At 36.5% G+C, this 23289-nt stretch overlaps 2 protein-coding genes across 4 annotated transcripts in view; both read left to right on the forward strand.

Moving 5' to 3' along the window:
* The first annotated feature begins 24 nt into the window (after positions 1 to 24).
* fancd2 (FA complementation group D2) lies at positions 25 to 20018 on the forward strand. 3 transcript variants are annotated; one of them, XM_079884550.1, is made up of 44 exons: positions 25 to 153; positions 373 to 493; positions 612 to 746; positions 834 to 901; positions 990 to 1099; positions 1222 to 1279; positions 1645 to 1697; positions 1789 to 1867; positions 2018 to 2142; positions 2338 to 2425; positions 2973 to 3077; positions 3188 to 3288; positions 5083 to 5194; positions 5284 to 5319; positions 5416 to 5562; positions 5660 to 5794; positions 5890 to 6021; positions 6962 to 7069; positions 7176 to 7285; positions 7379 to 7433; positions 7584 to 7703; positions 7826 to 7899; positions 8034 to 8180; positions 9090 to 9190; positions 9379 to 9494; positions 9814 to 9922; positions 11423 to 11524; positions 11611 to 11708; positions 11932 to 12099; positions 12186 to 12296; positions 13001 to 13129; positions 13227 to 13345; positions 13436 to 13546; positions 13635 to 13768; positions 13852 to 13951; positions 14264 to 14386; positions 14567 to 14660; positions 16353 to 16424; positions 16557 to 16595; positions 16677 to 16751; positions 16883 to 16957; positions 17094 to 17240; positions 18472 to 18555; positions 19538 to 20018. In XM_079884550.1, exons 2-44 carry the CDS (start codon positions 427 to 429, stop codon positions 19601 to 19603), a joined length of 4338 nt encoding a protein of 1445 aa, XP_079740676.1. In that variant the 5' UTR covers positions 25 to 153; positions 373 to 426; the 3' UTR covers positions 19604 to 20018. The 3 variants fall into 3 exon arrangements, with proteins under 3 accessions (XP_079740676.1, XP_079740674.1, XP_079740675.1); XM_079884548.1 differs by having other exon boundaries at positions 38 to 153; positions 2973 to 3083; XM_079884549.1 differs by having other exon boundaries at positions 115 to 188; positions 2973 to 3083.
* Positions 20019 to 20156: 138 nt separating this feature from the next.
* The window catches only part of tex264a (testis expressed 264, ER-phagy receptor a), a 61422-nt gene continuing 58289 nt past the window's right edge, over positions 20157 to 23289 (forward strand). The window contains exon 1 of the mRNA XM_079884650.1: positions 20157 to 20680. Coding sequence (XP_079740776.1) covers positions 20423 to 20680 — 258 coding nt within the window. The 5' untranslated portion in view covers positions 20157 to 20422. The remainder of the gene's footprint in view (positions 20681 to 23289) is intronic.

Genomic DNA, 23289 nt, shown 5'->3' on the forward strand with positions numbered 1-23289 from the left:
TAAATTTGTACAAACCAGTGGCGCGCTTTGTGAGTGTGCCATTAGCCTGGTTACGAAAACATACATTTCTATGCTAACTTACAGTCTCAATTTATTAACATAACATCTAAACGACAAACGTTTAAGCTCAGCATCACGGAGAATAACCTTAAGGTAAACACTTCTGACGACACTTCGACTCAAATACGGTAATTTCGTCGAGTTGTGTAATTACTAACTTAGCTCTTGCCATTTCAGTCTGTCTTGAAATGATTGTTTACATTTTTTCCGAAATGGGTTCTGGGATTGTTTGACCCAAGGCTGTCATTATTAAACTGTCAGAGTGCTTCAGATTTAATCTAGCCCATGTGAAAAAGGTTATTTGTGTTACAGGTAACATCTGTTATTTTAACATTTCCATCCGACCCGATCTGAGTTAACTTAAAGATGATGCGTAAGAAGAAGCGCTCATCATCCATCACAGTGGACGAAGATTCCACACTTGACATTCCAAGTAAGTTCCTGATGACGTCACATCTCAAATAAATCGGGAACAGCTCAAATCCTTGTACGTTTGGGGTAATTAAAAAGATGTATTGCTGGACTGTATTGATGTGCCTTCATTTGTGCAGAGTCAAAAAAGACCAAGAGCAGTGTGCGACCCACAAAGCCTTCAATACAGGACTCCCACCCGGACTCAGTCTTTGTTCAGTTTCTGAAGGAATCAGGTGTCATTTTAACACCTGGCAGTACGGCTAATGAAATTGGTAAGATTACACAAAAGGTGAACACACAAGAAAAACATACATGTTCAGAACAACATCTGTCACACAATCCTTTATTTATTATAACAGCTGTAGACCAAGTTATATTTCAAAAGCGACTCCAGCAGAATCTACGAAAGAGTCCCAGATTCCCCAATGTGAGAAACAGATCATCATTATATCACTTTTTTCTTTTTACAGAAGTAGTTTACACGGTGTTTACATTGTTGAATGGCTGTTTTGTAGATAATTAAGGAGTTTATATCTGCGCTGGAAACGTACATTGAAGACCCAGAGAGATTGAGAAACTGTCTTCTGCCTTGTGTGCCATCATCCACTTCACAGCAGGATGCCACGTAATGCACTTCTTGTTTTTCCATCTGAAAACATTACAAGATTTAACTCAAATGTTAAATGCAATTGTTTTTTTTTTTTACTCTTATATACACTTATTTGTAAATTTTCCCTCTGATATCAGTTCTGGCTCCTATCAGGAAAGTCTGGTACGCTTGTTGCTTGGAATAGAGATGCTACAGGTAAACAAATCAGCTCAATTTACCTCAAAGCAAGAGAAAACTAAGTATATTTATAAATATATATTTTCCTTTTCTTACAATTTGACTTGGCACATCAGTCTGAATTAAAATAATTCTGAATAAATTTTTTAGATTATTTATATATATATATATATATATATATATATATATATATATATATCTTAAATGACTAGAAAGATCATGGAAATTAATTGGTAAAAAAATATAGTCTTTTTACTTGTTCTGTTGAATATTTATTAATATTGATTTAGTGAATTAATTGCTGCTGTAGTTAATTATTACATTTATTTTGTTCTAAATATTTTGGTAGGAATGTAATATATTTTTCATTTTCCTACATTTAGACCCTGGTCATAAACACTTTGTTTGAAAAGCTTCCAGAATTCATGTTTGAGGGGTAAATGTCCACTTTTTGTACACATTACTTCAATTCTAGACAAAGTCCTGTATCATTTGCTTATCAGTGATTGTAATGTGCTCTGTTACAGAGTTAGTGAGGATGGCCTCAACGTTCCCCGTCTCATAATAAACCAGTTAAAGTGGCTGGACCGAATTGTAGACGGCAAGGTACACAGTCCTAGCCCAGTGATGAATATGTTCCTGTGAACGTCATAATTGCCAACAATTCCTTTGTAGCAGACATAAATGTTTGTCATAGCCAAATTGTGGCATTGGTGTGACAGATGTCTGACTACCATAACTGCTGTGTGTGTGTAGGATTTGAGCAGTAAGCTGATGCAGATGGTGTCTGTGGCTCCAGTGGAGATCCAGCGGGACATTATTACCAGCCTGCCAGAAATCCTGGAGGATTCCCAGCATGGAGACATGGCCAAAGAGCTGAAGTACGTCAGCAGTGTCCCAATCCATGAGATGGGGAAGAAGTGTCTGTTAAAGTTGATTCACGCTCAGTTGTGTTGTTTGGTTTAGTAATTATGGCTGTGATGGTAATGATGACTGTGACTGTTATGTAGATGCCTATTATCACTGTGTATATTGTGTTTATGCGAGTCTGTGTTTGTGTCTACTTCCTTGTGCAGCGGTTTACTTCAGCAGGACACTCAGCTCACTGTGCCTATATTGGATGCTTTATCCAGCTTGAATCTGAGCTCTGCGTTATTGTCAGAGGTAATCTAAAACATGCAAATATGTTCCCTAAAATGCAGTGTCATTGCTTTAAATGAAAAAAAAAAAAATGCTTTTATCATTATTTTGTTAAAGAAAGACAACACAAGCACACTTCTTTAGCAAAATAGAAGTAATAAGGCTGCATTTATTTAAAACAATTTTAAAAAAGGAAAAAGGAAATATTACAATTTAAAATAACCAATTTTCTGTTTTTTATTTTATATTTTAAAATGTAATTTATTCATGTGATGGCAAAGCTGAATTTTCAGAAGCCATAACTCCAGTCTTCATCGTCACATGATCCTATCAATTATCAATGTTGAAAACAGTTTCTGCTAAATATGTTTGTGGAAACCGTTTTTTCAGGATTCTTTAATGAATTGAACATTCAAAAGAACAGCATTTATTTAGAATATATTTTTTTGTATCAATGTAAACATCTTAGCACTTTTTCAATTTAATGCATCCATGCAGAATACAAATATTCATTCATTTAGACTTTTAAACGGTAGTGTATACTATTCAAAATCCTCTTTCTCTCTCTTAGGTGCGTGAGGCAGTAATGGGAACTCTCTCTGCTGTGCAGTTAGAGGATCTTGCTGTCGTTGTGAAGTTCGTCTTACACTCCATCTCTGCATCTGATGCTAATGAGGTCAAGGTCTCTAAACTGACCTTTTTTTTTTCATTTCTGATCATGAACATTTATTTTCTCTGGTTGACAATTAAATAATTTTTCTTTCATGTCCCTTTCATGCTCCTCAGGTGGTGTGTGACCTGCGGAAAAAGCTGGAGTTGGAGCAGTGTGTTTTGCCAGCAGTTCTGCAGGCTTCCCAGAGTCGCTTGAAAAGCAAAAACGCGTCGAGGTGAGACATTTTCCCATTTACATTTATGCATTTAACAGACACTTTTATCCAAAGTGACTTACAAAAGAGGAACAAAATCAATTCGTCAAGGAGCCAATAACATTTGTAATATATGTAAGGACCACCCATTGGCCCAATGACGGAATCCAACGGCCTGGCGAAGGTTTAAAGCGTGTATGTCTTTTCAGCGCTCCAGTGAAGTTCACTTAATTTATTGGAATTTAGTTTTAGTATTACTTCAGCTCTACGCTTAATCTGACTCCAATTTCAAATGATAATCAAATTTAGATCGTATTTCTGATTAGAAAATAATCATAAATATTGATTATGAATTAATTTAGATCTTTGATTATTCGGATTATCCCATACTTTCAATTATTCGTTCATTATGGACCTAGTGTCGCTTTGAGACGTCACGTCGCGACTGCGCGCTCACGATCACAAACTAGCCAGTCCTGAAATAGTCAGAGGGTGCAGTGCAAGTATTTTACCCTATGCAGTCGCGCACTACAGACTCATAGGCGTAATTTTTTATAATATTTGCAGCATACAACATGCTAAGTCAGGAGATAGTCAGAAATCAGAAGGTTTTTCCTAAGATGTGCTCCATGCTCCATTCATAGTGCCTTCAGTTTGATCTATCCTGGACAAAGATTTGCGGAAACACCAGACTACACATTAATCTACTGGAAATAATGATTTCAGAAGAATGCAGAATAAATCAAGGTTAACATTTATTTGTCAGGTAAAAGTGTATCATGCCAATTACAGAAGTAAATTATAAAAAGCCAATTCAAAAATACATGACATCATTTACTCAAAGATGACTCTAAAAGTAAGTAATGTTTTCCTGACAAAGACACACAGTAATGTGTCAGGACCTTCCAACGGGAAAATACTGAAACATTACTGTGGGGGAAAGATCCTGGTAAAAGATTCCCAATGATTGCTCTGTCCCCTCACCTTAAATACCACACCAGAACAACAGGGGTTATACAAATGTTGTTTAGAGTTGGTTGGGCCAATCCATGTACCCCAGGGGGGTAGCACCTGGTTTCTTGAGATATCGTAAAGAGATATCAGCCAGAGAGGAGATACAGGATTCTCCTAAGTTCTCAATCTTTTTCATTAAACAAATGACTGCAATGAAATTAAGGCCATTTTACCAATCGCACTGAGACCCTTAAAATGATACCAAACATGAAAAGGAAAAAACAACACATTCACAAGATACACCATATGCGATATATAGACATTCTTAATTTAACTTTCAATGACTTGAAGAGGGAGAAGAGGAGGGAGAGGGGGGATGAGTTGAAGTCAAACAAAGGGACAAGGAGATAAGTTTGGGCAGGACAAGGTTCTGTGCTCTGTCTTTGCTATCTGCTGTCCAGGGGGCATTTTATGGCGTTATTGCAGGGTGAGTTTTGTTTTAGCAGGAAAATCAGTTCTTACATATACTATACCAGGTTTATGTGACAACTAGATTAGGAAGCAAGCTAGAGAAGAGAAAAAATGCAGAGAAGAATATATTTTTTTGTGTGTGTGTACATGCGTAAGTGCATTGGTTTGGGGTGAGGGGTGGTCAAGTGCTTGTTGCAGAGGTTAAACTCTTAAAATGCTCCTTAAAAGATGTGATGGTCTCAGCGGTTTGCTTTCTCTTGAATGAAAATTCTGTCGTCATTTACTCCCTTCCCAAACCCAAATGACTTGCTTTCTTCCATGGAAGACAAATAAGAATATCTCCAGTTCTTCTGGCAGTGTTCTGACTTGTTCTTGATTGGCACTTCTCAGGCCCTCCAATGTCCCATCATGCAGCAGTGGTCAAGACAGTGTGGCTTTGATTCTGGAGGTCATAAAGTCAGCTATCCGCTTTCAGAAAACCATCTCAGAGGCTTGGCTAAAGGTGAGCTAAGAGTTCTGTTCTAGTCACTAGGTGCTATATTTCCATCCAACTGAAGTGATTTAAATACTGTTTATATTTTTGATTTTCAGGCCATAGAGAATGTTGATGAGTCAGAGGACCATAAGGTGTGATTGAAATTTTAAGATAACATTTGACTCGATTGACACATATTACACCTGAACATACAAATGTATGAATAAACCCTACTTCTTGTCTCTCAGGTGGTTGATCTGTTGGTGCTGCTCATCCTTCACTCCACTAATGCAAACCACAGCCGACGTGGGGCAGAGAGAGTGCTTAAGGTCAAAGTTCGCAAGGGTCTGATTCCGGAAAGCCTCTTGCAGAAGACCTTTAAGGGCCATGCTCAGGTCTGCTTTCATTCACATGATTATGACTGAAAGAATAGCCCTAAATATGATCCCTTTTGGCTCCTCGTATCAAGTATGGTGTAACTGTTTCAAACAGGTGATGCGGGGTTATTTCCCATCCATTCTGGCTCTTGCTCAAGGACTCTTGCGTTCTTCAGACTGCTGTGTGGTGCCTTTCGGAGGTCACATGTACAAACAATCCTTCACTGCCTTTGACTCCTACTGTCGGCAGGTGAGAAAAACCTCTCGTCGCCTTATACACTGCAGGACACCAACATCATTCATAGATGTGCATTGATGTCCAGTACATGTGTGTTTGTTGTGTAGGAGGTGGTGGGCTCTCTGGTCACACACGCATGCAGTGGTGTTAGTGGCGAGGTGGATGTGGCTCTTGAGCTGCTCTGTGAGCTGGTATCTCAGAGACCTGCAGAGATGAGCCAGTTCACAGTTTTTGTGAAGGTACGATTGCCTGCCCGGTTTATGACCTTAATGTGACCTTTCTTTTGTCAGTTTACTGCAGGATTTCCACAGTTATGACACCCATGGAAGTATTTGTATTTTTTATGTATGTAGAAGTCATGAAAATTATTAAAACCTTAAAAGTCATGGAAATTTGATAGTGATTTTTACCAGTTTTCTAGCCTTTATATTTAGTCTAAATATTTATTTACAAAATATTAACAGACTATTAAAAATTTTAAATATAGACATCTGTAAGATTGTAAATTCATCTTTTTTTTTAAGATTGTAAATTCATCTCCAATAAAACTTACTTGACTTTTTTTTTTAATATATTAAAATTTAATGTCTATTTTTGGAAGCAATTTTTTTAATATATATATTTTATATAATATATAGTAAATAAATAAATTATATATATATATATATATATATATATATATATATATATATATAATATTATTTTATTACTATTATTATTAGTAATAGTAATAAAATTTATATTATTATTATACTTTTTATTATATAATCAAGTTTTAGTCTGCACAAGACCAATATTTTGTCAAGGATTATTTAGACAATTATTTAGATTATTTAGACTATTTTGGAAGGAAATTTTTGATATACATTTATATTTCATATAATTTTATATTTCATATAAAAAAAAAAAATATGTGTATATATATATATATATATATATATATATATATATATATATGTATATGTATATGTATATATATATATGTATATATATTATTATTATTATTATTATTTTTTTTTTTTTAATTTTTTTTTTTATTAATATAAAATATTGAACTAAATTGTAGTGATTTATTACATTTGACTTTATTCAAAATATTTTGGGGAAATCGTTTGGGTGTTTTCAAGTTTGTAATGATATTTAACCTATTGTTGGTGTGAATTGTGGGTATTCTGGCAGGGTATTCTGGACTACATGGACAACCTGACCTCACAGCAGATCAGACAACTCTTCCACCTGCTTAGCCGCCTGGCGTTCGGACAGGAGCAGCACGGGGGACACATCCAGGTGAGAAACACATTGCATCTTAAATGTATAATATGTCATGTTTTCAATTAAGAGATAGTTGATCCAAAATGTAAATTCTGTCAAATATCTATGTGACCACCACCAGGATGACATGCATATCGTCATCCGTAAGCAGCTGTCTAGCACGGTGCCCAAGTACAAGCGCATTGGTATTATTGGGGCAGTCATGATGGTGGGCAGTATGGGGGCCTGCAGGTACACTCTTTACATTACGATGTTTCACTTATACACATCCTTTAGTTGTAATCTTTGATCTCCACTCTTTTTCATCTTGTGATGTTTATGTAGAAATAAACCTGATGGCTCTCAAGGTGGTACACTGCCCAATGAGACGCACAGACAGGTGAGTGAGATGATCTGATGGTTTAACGGTGCAGTGAGCGATTTCTGAGAAACGCTGTTGCATTATAAATGTCTTGCTTACTTTTACTGTCAGTTGTTACTGACCCATGTACCACATAATGTTCTGAGTGTTGTGTTGTGTTGTGTGTAGGTGATGGCTCTGTTGGAGCTGGTGCGCTCGTGCAGTGAGAGTTCCCCTGAAGCTGCTGCTCTCTGTTTCGATGAGCTGGCCAACCTGCTACAGACCTGCAAACTGGACCCTCTAGTGCTGGTGTGTGTGTGTTGGTTATATACTTCAATTAAGTAATACAATACTTATGGATCTCTACATGACAAAAAGGTCTTTTTAGTAGATTATTACATTAAGCTCTCTGTGTTGGCTGTCACCCTCAGGCATGGATCGGGAAGAGTGTGTTAGAGGATTTTCAGGAAGACTTTATTGTAGACCTTGGACCAGATATATCAGGGTGAGAGACACATTCAGGGCTCATAAAGACACCTCCGTTTTTTATTGTCGTATGATCAAATAAAAGCAATCAGCTGTTTTATTTATTTTTGATTAAATAAATCATTTTCTTATGTGTTTGTGTGTGTCTCTCAGCCCGTTCGTGTTCCCTGCCTCTGTGATGTATAATTTGGACGAGGATGAGAGTCAGGGAGGAATCGCCATCAATCTACTGCCTCTTATGACTCAAGACCAGCAGCACAAAACAGACACAACCCAACCAGCTGGAGTCAAGAGAGAGAGGTCACTACTGAATACTGTATGCGGAATCAAGTGGAACAGATTAACGCTTCTGTTACTGTAGGCTGTAAAATGATTAAAAAGCTAATAATTAAATCACGCAAATTATAAAAATTATTAAAAAGCTGATAATTAAATCATAAAAATGTTAAAGATATTTCATAAATATTTTTTTTTTATTTAAAATTAAAAACAACAAAAATGAAACACAAAAAAAACTATTTTAACCAATATTTTATATTTTATGCAAACTTTAATCAACATCAGAGAACTGTGATTATGCAAATGCATTGTTAAATGAACTAAATAGTATAACTCCCATAGGGTACTTCAAGTAAAAAGGTTTTCAGCTTAAAAGAAGTTTGACATTCCTTGATATAGATAATAGTGCTTGATCAACATGAGTTTTTAGTAGCCAGTGCTGATATCTACATTACTACATACATACGTGGTTTGTATGCAAAAATGCTTAAATTAAATGAAACTCAAACAATTATTTTACACAATATTAATTAAACAATGTTTGAAAAGAAAATTATGTACTCCATAATTCCACAGACTTCAGTTACAAGCATGCATTATTGTTATTAGTTGATGCCAATAATCCATACTGTATATCGACTTATCATTGGCTGCCGATTGACACAAACTTTTTATGTTATTTATCAGTGACACTGTTAAAACAGTATTGTTGGTAATTGAATCATTAATAATCCCTTCCATTTTAATGCATATTAAATTGTTTTGCATGTATTATGAATTGGACAGTTTAAGCAATTACAAGAACCAACAATGAGCCGGGACTTGCTCTTGTGTCACCCGAAGCTCTGTTGCGCTACATGTCGGAACGCTGCCCACAAGGCTTTGGCTCCAACACAATTTTACAAATTGAATGCCTCTCTCTCATTCTAGGCGCGTGTCTCCTCTGTGTCTGTCCCCGTTTTTCCGCCTGCTGAGGTTGTGTGAAGAGGTGCAGCACCAGGGGGATCTGGAGGAGATCGATGCTCTGCTAGGTCAGTGATAACATTTTCATGATTCTGTTCTAGATTGTGGTTTGTCGTGATCACTGCACAGACAGAATTTATTACACGCTTTTCTCTTTTCATCATGATGATGATTATTTATGGTAACTTCTCAAGAGATGTCAGATATATTAAGTTTAATTCAGCAGGTCATCTAAGGGAGTTTTGTACTGTTGTAGGCTGTCCTCTGATCCTGACTGATATGGAGGTGGTGGAGAAGGTGGAGAGTCTGTCTAAGGCTGAGAGAGAGTTCCTCTGTTCTCTGCTCTTTCACACCATCAACTGGCTCAGGGAGGTTAGTACACCTCTTCAGTACAACATAGTTCTGAATTAACTGACTGAATGATTTCCTTCGGTGTAGTTCTCATACTAGTGTAAGTAACGTCAAAAATCAATGGATGTCTTGAGACTAAATATCTTAAATTAGTTTTTTTCCTCACACAAACCGTCAGAAGACTTGGAATATAGTGCATAAATCGTATAGACTACTTTTGTTGATTTTATGGCAACCATTTACTTTGAATATTCTGGAATTACAATTTGGAACTACTTTTATGTTATATATTACTGAATGGATTCTAACATGTATATTATGCATGTGTTTATGAGCGTAGGTGGTGAATGCGTTTTGCAGGCAGAACGATCCTGAGATGAAAATGAAGGTTGTAACTCGTATTCAGAATATCACTTTCCTTCAGAGTTTACTGCAGACGTGCTTAGCAGGTACCAGAGAGACACATCATCTCTTTTTACTTTAAGTCACTATCTTAGATATACTGTATTCTGTAAGTACCTTGATAAAGTAAATATAAATGAACAAATCTTCATATTTCACTTTCAATTTAACTTGTGGGTTTCTCAGTATGTCTTATGCCAGGTTCAGACTACACAATACCAGCCTGATTTTGGCACAGTCCATTTGACGTAGGGTGTCGTGGTGATTCGTAAACAACAAGAATCGGTTGTTTATCTCGTATAGTTTGTTATAGTGGACAACAACCGATGTTGCGTCTGTGATCCTTCACGAATTCCCGACAGAAAGACTAGCATGTTTAATTTTGTTTACGGTCATTCACGGCGGGTTTCCTTCACATCTATTAAGTTGACCAATAGGAGCACAGAAGCGAATTATGATATGGAGGAAAGGTTCGTGGATATATTACCTCAAGTTCTCTTTGGAGGATTGACAGCTCGTACTGTGCTCTTCATGTAATTGGGGAACTGTCGGGTTTTCTTTCTTTTTTTGGGTTTTTCTGACATCAAGAAAGCCAGTGCAAAACACGCCGCTTCGGTAGCCATTGTTTGTTTACGCTCTTGTTTCTGAAAGTCAGTTTGTAGTTTCGCCTTCTTGGTGACATCACGCACGTCGTTAAAGACGGCAAGTGATGATTGGTCAGAAGTCTGAAATGTTTCTTGTCCACAACACGACAAGTATTTAGGAGTCAAAAGTGACTGTCATAACAGACAAAAATATAGTGTAGTCTGAACCCGGCATCATAGTAAAAAATAAATATCTATAGTATACTATAATATAATATTTTTTTACTATATATATATATATATATATATATAGATATAGATATAGATATATAGATAGATATATATATATATATATATATATATATATATATATATATATATATAGATATATATAGATATATATATAGATATAGATATATATATATATATATATACAGTGCTATGCATAAGTTTAGACACCCATGCTAAAGTTGACTAAAAAGAGGAATAAAAAATCATCTTTTGGAAATTGAACTTAATGCCTTAATTTAAAAAATGAGGAAAAATCCAACCTTTAAGGACACCAATTTTCTTTGTGAATGAATAATGTATGGTAAATAAATAAATGTTCTTCCTTAAAATACAGGGTGCATAAGTTTGGACACCCCTATGTTAAATTCCCATAGAGGCAGGCAGATTTTTATTTTTAAAGGCCAGTTACTTCATGGATCCAGGATACTATGCATCCTGATAAAGTTCCCTATGCCTTTGGAATTAAAATAGCCCCACATCATCACATAGCCTTCACCATACCTGGAGATTGGCATGGTTTTATTTCAGTTAGCCTAATAGCTAGTTTGATTTGCATTGAGAGATGATCTTATGGAAAGTACTCCATGCCAATCTTCTAATTTATTATTTATTTACTTATTTACTATATTTTCTTTGTAAAGGTTAACATTGTTTTATTGTATATTGTGTAAGCTACACCAGGCTACACTCCTCCTCAGGCTAACTTTGATGGAGAGACTCCTGAGGGGATGATACCCGCTTCTTTAATCGCTCCGCCGAAGAAAGGAAAGAAAGGCAAGGCTGCTGGAGAAATCACCAAACTTTACTTTTTGTACATTTTGTTTATTGGGGTCAGTCCTTCACGGTTTGTGTGTGTTTAGAGTCATCTGGGAGGAAGAGGAAGGCCTCAGCGAGTAAGAATTCCTCAGGCGACAAGTCACAGCTGGAGGGGGCCGCAGAGGCAGAGGAGTCCCAGCAGGTAAAGACCAGATATACTTTCTGTCCCTCCCTTGGTTTGCAGACATTTGCATGAACATCTGGTAAAGTAGACCATAAAACCATCATGTAGAATATGTTACTCTTTCGTTTTATTTTAATCCATTATTTTGAGATTTTACTAAGGTGTCACCTGAATTTTAAAATATTAAAGCTTTGATTTTTTTTTTTTACATACCAAACCTGTCAATTTTTTGATATGGCAGGACCATCCAGAGAAAGAGAGCGAGAAGGAGAAAGAAAAGGATGCCAAATCAGGGGTCAGTCTGTCTTCGTACTGGCCATTCTTCAGAGAGTTGGATGTTGAAGCTTTGAGCGTGCTGCAGTGTGGCCTTCTGTCCCGGACACTACTGGACACTGAGCTACATAGTAAGGTAAAACAAGTCTGTTTGCTGGGTGATTCTCAGTACAAGTACATACTTTAATTATAGACTAAAAAATGTTGTTGCTTTATGTGTAGTTAAAGGAGGAGGTGCAGTTGGGCCCTGCTGAGTTGCTTTTCCTGCTGGAGGATATGTGGCGTAAACTGGACTTCAGTTTGGCTCCAGCTAAAAAGGCTCCATTTCTCAAAGTATGAACACAGACATCAACTTGACAACAATTTAACTTGATTTACATAGTAGAACATGTTCATGCACAACTTTGAAACAACATTCTAATCAACCTATCAGTCTCAGATATTCTCTTAATAATAATAAAAAACTAAAATCAGCTATTTTAAATAACACTGTTAAATGTAATCTTTAGCAAATCTCAGAATATTTTGTTTATATTGTACATTATAATGATACCAAAATTCACTTAATTTTGGGATCATTATAATGCAATTAAAAAAAATATTTAATAACACTTAAATGTAGTCTTTAACAAAAACCTTAAAATATTTATTTTTCATACTGTACATTATAATGATGGCCAAATTAAGTGAATTGTGGCATCATTTATTATGAACAGAATAAAAATAATTATTTAGAGATCTGCTAAACGTGACATTTAACAGTATTATTTAAACTGATTTATTTTAGTTTTTTGTGTTGTTAAATGAAAATATTAAGTGTTTTTTAAGATTTACTTTAATGAGCGTTTAATGCATTAAAAGTAATCTAAATGTAAAACAGGGAAATGAGCAATATAAAAATACACAATTGAATATAAACAAGAACAATTAAATATTCTATATTGGCTTATGTTAAAAAACATCTCCAATATTGGCTGATAATCAATATGGTAATGAAATATTGTGCCTCCCCAATATTTTCTTTGGTGTCTCTTTAGAGTAAGACAGACAGAGCAATGGGCTTTGCTCACTTGCAACAGAAAAATGCCAAGGAAATCGCCACCTGCTGCATTGATCTGCTGCCCACACTCTGCACACACCTGGAGAACTGCCACAATCATTTTCAGGTACACACACGTCTCCATTCACAGCCTTGTAAACATGTCCCTTATGTAAGAAATAGTTGTTTTTTTTTACTCTGTTTGAACGTGTTTGTCCACACAGACTATTCTCTCTGAGCATCAGGGTGTTGTTGATGCTCCTGGTGTGGACGTGAAGGAACAGCAGCTGATGTGTTCAGCCTATCAGCTGCTACTGCAAGTGCTACACACCACGTTCAGCTGGTGAGCCCAGACCCTGTTAGCTGTTAGTTGAATTTGCTGACAACTACAAACCTTTCTGACCATCTTCAATCACCCGCTGTTCATATTCAGGGCCGGCTTTTCTGGTCTGGAGCATCGCGCTCTACTGAAGAGTGCTCTGGGGGTCCTGGCCAGCCGGCTAAAAGAAGAAGAGACAGATTTGACTTTAGATCAGCTCAGCAGGTGGGAACATCAGTGCACGTACTTCCTGTTTGCTGTTAGTGGAGGATTTGCAATGTAACCATCTGTACGTGGTGTTTTATATGCTCAGGCATGCTTTTGAGTACCTGCAGAACTTCCGAAGCACAGTGCCCAGCCTGAACACAGCCCTATGTCTGACCCAACTGCTCATTGTGCTGTCCCAGTATGGAGGATCAAACCCCAGGAACTACAGAGAACAGATCAGTATGTTTCTGGTTTTATATGCTGTATAATAGTGGTTACTCTCTGTAATACATTCATTTTGAATGATACAATTTCCCCCCCAGCATCCCTGTCAAGGCATTTTCTCTGTCAGGAGTGGGTTACAGCGAGTGGAGAGAAAGAGCGAGGGAACAAATACAACGAGGCTCTTCAAACTCTCCTCAGGTACGTTGTGAGTATTAAGACACATGGATATTAGACTGTAATAGGTAGGGGAGAGAGAAGGAGTCAGTAAAATTATTTACATGCTTCATGAGTCATTTATCCTCCCCTCATTTTAGAAATAGTCTAATTCCTGCATTATACAAGAAGACAAAATTAATTACATAAAATATTCATGTAATCTTACAAATGTAACGTAATGTAATTATTATAATAAGATGTTCTTGACTTTTACTAATAGAAATGTCAAATATGAATAACATTTATAAAATATTTCTGAGCATGTTTCTATAATTTTTTTTCCCCCCTCTCTAGTATTTATCTGGAGCACACTGATGATGTTTTGAAGGCGGTGGAGGAAATAGCAGGTGAGGGGGTTCCAGAGCTGATGAATGCTGCTAAAGACGCTAACTCACGCAGTTGGCCAACACTCAACAGGTACGGCAGCCTAAAAAAAAAAGCAGCTGTGTAATTGTAAGGGATGAATACAAAACATAATATATGAAGGATTGATTCAAATATAGTATATGACCATTTAATGTTAGACCAATCATAATCTGGTATTTCATAGAGACGTGTAATAAATGCAAATCTATGCTTTGTTTGGTGATGCTGCAGGCTGACGTTCCTGGTGTACTACAAGAGCATGATGGCAGAGCTAGAGAAAGCTGTGCGCAAGATTCCTCCCAGCAAACAGACAGATAATCAAGAGGTGTGTGTTTGTTGTGTGGGTGTAGATGTTATTTTAAAGTGCCCCTATTATGCTTTTTTCAAATATTGCCTTCTACGCAGTGCTTGACGTGGGGACAAAATTGTTCCCCCTCGGTTGCAAGGGCTTAGTTTTGGTTTGAACATTGGGGGGATGAAGTGTGAACCGTTTAATGGGCAAAGTTGGTTGGTAACATAACTGCAATAAAATAATAGCCTAGTTATGAAGTGCCATGGGAAGTCTTAATTTTAGAAAATATCTCAATCATGGGTGTATCTGGTACTCAGAAACAAAACTATGGGTGCTCCAGAAGGGGAACAAAATATCAAAAATGATATTTTTGATATTTTAAAATTTTCTTATAGGCCTACTAAAAAATTATTTTCCTGTCATCTCATGGAATATCTGAAGGCCAGGTTTATCCTAATATCTGTCATTATAAGCTGAACACATTTTTACACATAGGGAAAACCAGTTGTTTAGTCAATAATTCAAGAAGGTCCATACTTTAAAGCTCTTGATTCTAACTTGTACTTGGCCTTATGAAAAAGTGATTGTAATTTTATAACTATAGCATTTGTTACAGTAAGAATATAATTACAGGTAAGACCATTGATGGCTCCTGATTACCATGCTTAAGCCAATGTTAACTTTTTTCTTTTTCTTTTAGCATTTGTTATGAAAAATAGCAACACATTTAGAAACTATAGCTACAACATGCCACAGTTGTAATATAAATCTTTAGTGAAAAATCTATTCCCTTAAAGGGTTAGTTGACCCAAATATTTTAATTCTGTCATTAATTACTCACCATCATGTAGTTCCAAACCCGTAAGGCCTTTGTTCATGTTCGGAACACAAATTAAGATATTCCTGATGCAACAAATTAATATATTCCTGATGTGAGAAGTGCCGGTACGCAAGTAAAAGGGTAAAATTCAATTTGCGAATGTAAAAGGTCTACAAAGTTTCAAAGATCAAAGTGCACAACAAATGGAGTTTTCTCCCAAAATAAAGAACCAATTCTGTCAGTCAGTAATTCCAGTCTTACTTCCTGTTTGTAACAAATTTGCATAATGCCAGCCTATGGTCTTCATTGGCTGCCTGCGAACGTCTACTTTGACTCGCTCTTAAACACTGTAGTTGTAGCTGAGGCCTGGAAGTTTGGTTTGTGTTTTGTCGAAATGTCGAGAACATGCTGTTTTCTGCACTGCGAAGCAAATCCACTTTTTATGCACTTCCAAAGGACGGGGACCCATGCACGAATTGATACATTAAAACCAACGCCATCGTTACTGTTCGTATCACTCTGTATACAAGTGCTGAGGAAGCCTCCGGAGCTGAAATTCAGTTATGGTAATGAACGTTTCGTTTCCGACACACACTGTAAACAGTAGACCAATCATAACAGACTGGACCATCTGACCTTTCAGAGTAGAGTTGGCTCTCAGAAAGGAGGGGTTTAGAAAGACCGAATCTTTGATCAAACTGTTTCAGACACTGAGAAAAGCGGTGATGCTGCAGTGTATATTATGAGAAAAACTTTGATGCATGGAAACCTATTGTAGGAGACCTCCAAAACAAAACTAGGAACCTTTAAAAATAGCATAATAGTGGTATTTTAATTATTTTTTTGATAACATGTAGAGCAAGTGTGTAGTGTCTCTCTCAAGCTAATGCCCTAAATCTATTCAGGTGCAGAGCGAGAAGCTCTTAACATGGAATCTGGCTGTGCGTGACTTCCACATCCTCATAAACCTGGTCAAGGTACAGAGACTTTCACTTCTTTCTTGTGCACCCTTCACAATTATGACTCTGTGAAAGCCTCTTCTACACAGCTGTGTGATGGTAATCTATAGGATGTTCTTAGTTTTTTGTTTTTTTTTGTTTTTTAAACAGATCTTTGACAGCAGACCTGTACTCACTGTGTGTTTAAAGGTGAGAAATATTTGCACACACAAAGGTATGTTTACAACGATAATGTCATTCATCGCCCCATTGTTTTCACTTGTCTTTCAGTACGGTCGTCTTTTTCTGGAGTCATTCCTTAAGCTTGGAATGCCTCTGCTTGACTACAGTTTTAAAAAACACAAGGTATTTCTGTCTCATTCATTTAAATGTATGCATAATGTTGCATCTTGCTCAGAATCAAGAGCTTTCAAACACAAAAATAATCAGTTTAATAAAGTGAGATTTTTAATCATTGCCCTGATGGATCTTCTCAGGAGGATGTCCAGAGTCTACTGAAGACCTTCCAGCTCAGTACTAGACAACTCCACCACATGTGTGGCCACTCAAAGGTGAACAGCTGCATCTTCTGTGCATGGTGGTGTGTGGAGCTAGACTGGGATTAAAGATTAAAACAAAACAAATCGTATAATATGTTTAATTTTGAAGGCATTAAAGTAATTATAATCACTGCTTTACTGTTCTCAGATTAGGCAAGATACGGGTCTGACCAATCATGTTCCAGCCTTGAAAAAATGTCTGGAGCAGTTTGTGTATCGCGTGAAAGCCATGCTCACTCTCAACCACTGCCAGGAAGCCTTCTGGCTAGGAAACCTGAAGAACAGAGACTTAAAGGTAAGATTGTAAAAAGGCACATCAGGGCTTAAAGTCACCATAAATCAAAATGGACAATTCTTATATTTTTATGGAATATTGCAGTATTTATTATAAATGATTTATACCTGCAAATCATTATTTAATTTTTTTATTCATGTGCCCTCGTAATTTTTAAACAAAATAACTTCTCCCTCTTGGAATGACGTCTCTTCTCTGATGATGTTTACTGGCACGAGGACAACCTGTCACTCACATGAGATCGCAGCAATCAATTCCCATTGGACAAAATCAAGTCCCGCCCTACATTTTTTTTTTCTTGTTTGAGAAGCCGTCACAATAGGGACGAAAAAAGTATCTCAACATCCGAGTGATGCCGACTTTTAACTATAAGGATTTCTACACTAGTTTTTACTTACCCTGATGACATTTGGGCTTTTTACACCGTTCTTAACCCTGGGTTATTGTTGTTCTAAACCCCGCTTTTAACCCCGGGTTTCATACTTGTAATTTAGAAGCGGGGTTAGCACTGCTTTTTAGCCAGTGTGAAAAGATGTGGTATTAGAAAGTTACGGCTAGATGCTTAGCAACCGCCAGCCAATAGCATGCCTCATATTCACATGCTTTGGACAGTTTTGGGAACACAGTGCATTGTGTATAAATAGGCCTATAGTTATTTCAGGGTTTGAATAGACAATGTGTTAATTGGAGTACAGAGACCGTTTCATTTTTAACCTTTATAGTCCGAAAAGTCCATTCAGAAAAAAAAACTTGATAGTACAGTCAGCAATGTGTAAAATGAGGACTCACACTGCTAGAGCCTTTATGTAAACAGGTTGCGAGTGTCGTTCGTCCAATCAATGACACTGACACCGCAAATATGCAAATAATGATGTTAACCCAGGGTTTAGGAATGTACAGTGTGAAACAACAGTTTATGAATACTGCAGGTATGACGTCACAACCTGGTCTAATGCGCCACTGGTTCCTTCGAGGTTTTTCGATTTATGGTTAAAATAAAGCCTTTAAGCCCATATTTCCAAATGAAGTGTTAGGAATACAATCTATTATTAATAAACATTCTGATTTATTTACAAGATACATTTCAAGGTTATATAAAAAAATGTACATTATATTAATGTTTATAATTTGCATAATAGCTTTAAATTATAAAGCTATAATTTAAGTCCATACAGGGCACAGTGTACCATGTATAGATAATGCAGAGATTCATACCATTTTTTTTTTGCAGGGTGAAGAGATTCTCTCACAAAGGTCACAGGCAGCTGAAGAGGAGGAGGAGGAAGAGTCCTCTCAGTTGCAGAGTGAAGTGGAGGTATAATGACTGGCTGACTTGCATTATCCTGTATAATGCATAAGTCTAATCACCTGTACTCCATGAAAATAAACCATTTATTCTGACAGTATATGCTGCATCCCAATTTGAAACAATTTAGTACACACTAAAACGTGTACTTCACTGCTGAGTGCTGACGACAGTAATAAGACTTGATGCCAGTGTACTGCATTACAAATTGCATGTTGATACCACTAACCCCCTTTCATATTCTGTTTGCCTTTACATGCAAGTGTTGGCATCTAGCTAAATTGATAAAAACTTGACTTAACTCTTTTAGGGGCATACACTACCATTCAAAAGTTTCGTTTTTTTAAAGGATTTTTTAAAAGAAAATACAGTAAAAACAGTAATATTGTGAAATATTACAATTTAATCATCATTACTCCAGTCTTCAGTGTCACATGATCCTTCTGAAATCATTCTAATATTCTGATTTGGTGTTCAGCAAACATTTCTTTTTATTATCAATGGTGTTGATAATACCTCTGTTGCACAAGGGGTTTTGGGTACTATGAACTGAAAAAGCATGCAGAGAGGATGGACACTTCAAAAATACTCCAGAAATAGTGTATTATCTGAGTATCTTACTTTTGTCATTATAACATATTATGATTTCTAAATGCATGTTACTGTGGCCTCACAGAGCAAATTGTGCTCAAATAAATACAGATATGACAGATCAGTTCAGTTAATTTTGATAAATAGTTTTTCATTTCTCATACCACAATAACATAGTCATCACCTGCCCAGCCGCAGTATTATGTGTTATGTGTTGTCATGTAATTTACAAAAGCAAATATACAGTACAACATGTGCCTGGAGGTCTATAATTGCCTTTAATAGCCTGTAATTGTGCGTCGCTTGATTTCGGGAGTTTAATTTCCTCGTGAGATCTTTTATGAGACATTTTGTGATGTCTTTCATTTCTTGATGCTTAATTTAATCTGTTTTGACACAGGAGAGTGACTCTGAGGAGAGGAACAATGGACAAGAGGAAGTGGAGGAATCAGATGAATCAGACTGAAATAAGCAAGAATTGCTGCACATGATCAGTACATCAGTACACTATTGTTGCTTTATTATTCCTTCAAATTATTTTGGGGATTGATTATCTCTTATATTAAATGGAAAAGATCAATAAAAAGTACTTTGATTTAAGCTGTTGTGTAATGTTCACTTAACACTAATCAAGTGGTTTTCTTGAGCAGCTCTCTAAGTGCGTTTGCATGGTTTAAGATGCTAATTTGTTTCTTTTTCATATTTCAATACAAATGTTAACAATACATGTCAATTACCTTAATTTTCAGTGTTTTTGTGTTTTATGTATATTCTTGTCCAACATGAAGATATTTGAATGTATGAGAGGAATATTGACAATTCCAATTAATAAAATCTCAATAAACACCCTTAATAATAAACCGTAAATGCTATGAACAACAAATATGTGTCAGCTGACCACCTCATACCCTTAAAAGAATCACTTGAGTCTTTTTAAAAATCCAACTGTTCGAAAGAACCGATTCGCGAGATTGACTCGGACTTTTTGGTTGGCTCGTTCCAAGCCATCCCTCTGACTCACAGTCACATGATGCAACCAGGAAGCAATGCGTTCAATGTTTCTGTGCAGAGGATAAACAAACGCTCAGCTGTGTCAATACAAAACTAATAGACGGGTGTAAACAGACTTCGCAGTGAAGCATCGATACTGTAACATCTGCAGAGCGGCACGCATGCAAACAAACAGGAAAACTGAAGGATTGTTTTATCGAGTGCCATCACAGTAACAGAATTATTCGTACACATTGAGCGTTTCTGTGTTTGGTTTTCTGACAGCCGGGCAAAAATGTCTGACTTTGTCATTTTACTGCTGATTCTTTTTTTGGTCATTTGTCTCATCTCAACTCTGGTAGGCTTCGTTTTTTACACCGGACTTTTTTCTGAAGTCGTGATTCGGACTGGATCTCCTCCGGTGAAAAACATCACGATTGCATACAAGTTCAGAAAGGGATCGTACAAGGACAGCGGAGCTGCTTTCACCGAGAGCTGCAGTATCGGACCGAAGCTGTCTTCTGTCGGTGTTTTTTACGATGACCCCAGTCAGGTCTGTAACGTTAGCTCACTTCTCTCTTGATTCACTGATTCTTGAGGCAACTTCATCTGCCGTGTGTTTTTAAAACAACAACATTTCCACTTTAAAATGAATGTGTGATGATTTATGGAATGTTCTCATATTATTTTTTTATTTGACCCCCCCCGCCTAAAAAAAAGGAAAACCGATGACGTCACTTTATCGTTTACAACCCCTACCTGTCATCAGATCCAAAATTCCTCTCTGTAACGAACTTGCTCCTTTAGTGATGTTACTTAAGGCTGTAAAAAGGCGTTTTGTGACTTTTTTTTGGAGTTGCTGACTTTGGTGCCTGTTTTAATGCAGTTTAATAATAAATAATAATAATAAAAACACCTGTCATTGTACAGGAATTGTATAAAATATTAATACCATGGTGAATTGATACACTGAATGATTAATATAATGCTCCAAGGTTATTCAAAGCTTACTAATAGTATAACTATGATGCATTTAATTATTTGAGTGATAGTGTTACATGTATTATAGTTAACTTTGCAAAACAGCAGTTTTAGAAATGTGTTTGGCTTGGTTTGTTTCTTTATTTATTAAGTTTTTATTAACATGGACTGATTTTGGTCCAAAACTTAAAGCCTACTAAACATTTCTCTTACTTGGTTTGACATACAGGCTCATGAGAATAAAGCCTCAAGCATGTTATTCTATTCATATTTTAAATATATGATTCACTTCAGTAAACATCTTAATGTTTTCAGGACTGACTCACTGAGGTGTTTTCATCAGTCGGCTTCATGGCCACAATGCAAAGCAAAATCTGCTTTAACACTAAACGTCTGGTCATTCCCTAATATTGTGTTTTAAAGCTACACTGTGTAGGATTTTCTCCCATCTAGCGGTGAAATTGTTTATGACTGCCAACTGCGTTTTAACTCCTACGGTGGCCGTATTAATTCAAATCTGCCGGTAATCTCCCCCTCGCATTCGTCACGGTGCCACTGAGTGTAAAAACGCGAAAGGCGAAGCTTGAATTTCCAGGTATGTCCCTCTTTGGCTAATGTATTTTCAAGATGGAGGCGCAACATGGCTGCTGCCATTCGAGCGATTCGCTCGTATGTATTCTAAATGGCAGATTCTACGCTTACGAGAATACTTGATTAGTTGGTAGAAGTAATTACACATTAATGAGCACATATCATTTTGAAAGAACAAAGTGTTTTTTGCTAAGAATCAACTTAAAAAAATTACACAGTGTAGCTTTAAATCTATCATTATATCCTAGTTTTCAGTGTATGTAGAGAATAAATTATAACATGCTGTGCATGGCTCTGAAGGTGAACATGGAGCTCATGGAGGAACAAATTGGAGGATAAAGAGATTTGAGACACTCTTGATACACATCCTCATACTCTGAAAAGAGAATGGATTGAATTAGGCCTTCTCAGCAGAACGTGGAAGAACTACAGCATGTAGAATATGCCAGATGTCTCTCAGCATCTAGTGTTTATATCCGAACAGGTCATGCTAGTTGACTCCCTGAATGGGTGTCATTAATATTACTACACTGACCTAAGGCTGCACAGTCATCGCAGCATTTATGCAGTAATTGTGCATCAGTATTGTTAGGTTGGGCATTGGAAATTAAAGTTGACTACTGAGGTAACCGCTCTGTTTTATTTTGTGCAGCATGACAGTCATTGCCAAATGGACTCACTGGCATGCAAGAATGACTGGGAACGTCCCACTAGTCCCATATTTTTAATTATACCAATGTTCTGCTTATTTGTTCTTCTTTTATATATAACTTGGACAAGGTGGAGTTATTGCATAATGTTACTTGCTGGTAGGAGTAGCATTAGCATTCACTCGATCATGTTCTGTTTTGGATGCATTTGTTTCTTTCCTGGCCCAACTGCACGAACCCGGGCCTCATTTATAAAATACACATAAGATCAGGTTTTATCCATAAATCAATGGATTTTATCTCACTTCAAAAGTGAGGAACAAATTAGGACTTATAAAGGCAGAAACTGACTCTTATGCATATGCCAACTGAAGAGCATGCATTGAAACTTTTTGCCCTCATATACCAGTAATTAAACAAACCAAGATCATTTATAAAAAAGCAATCTCATTATGCATTATTAAGTTATTTGGATTAAAGTTTACGAGGGCACATTCATTTAAAAAAAAATAATTTATGTGCAAGGATAAATCCTCTATAATAAATACTGCAATATTCCTTTAAAAAAAATTATTTCATGGTGACTTTAAGTATGAGTTGCCTATCCAGTTTAGACCTTATTGGACAGACACTTGGATATTTGTCATGCATCTTAGAATAGAAAAAGGAAAATATGATCACATTTTCTTATGCTTCTGCATTAAACACAGGGCCAATTGAAACCTATGGTGATGTGGCTGACTGGCTGTGACTAATGTGGGTAAAAAGGGACACAAATTATGACGTGAATGCCAGGCTGGCAAGGTGGTGTTATAGACCGTATTAACGGCCATGATATTCGCTGAAGTAAGTTAGGAATATATTAAACCATGACCAGTATCAAGAAAAAGACTGATGATTTGTGACATTAACAAAAAATGATAATTAAGTGCAATGCTTT

The sequence above is a fragment of the Squalius cephalus genome, assembly GCF_949319135.1.
Source record: "Squalius cephalus genome assembly, chromosome: 10".
Lineage (NCBI taxonomy): Eukaryota > Metazoa > Chordata > Actinopteri > Cypriniformes > Leuciscidae > Squalius > Squalius cephalus.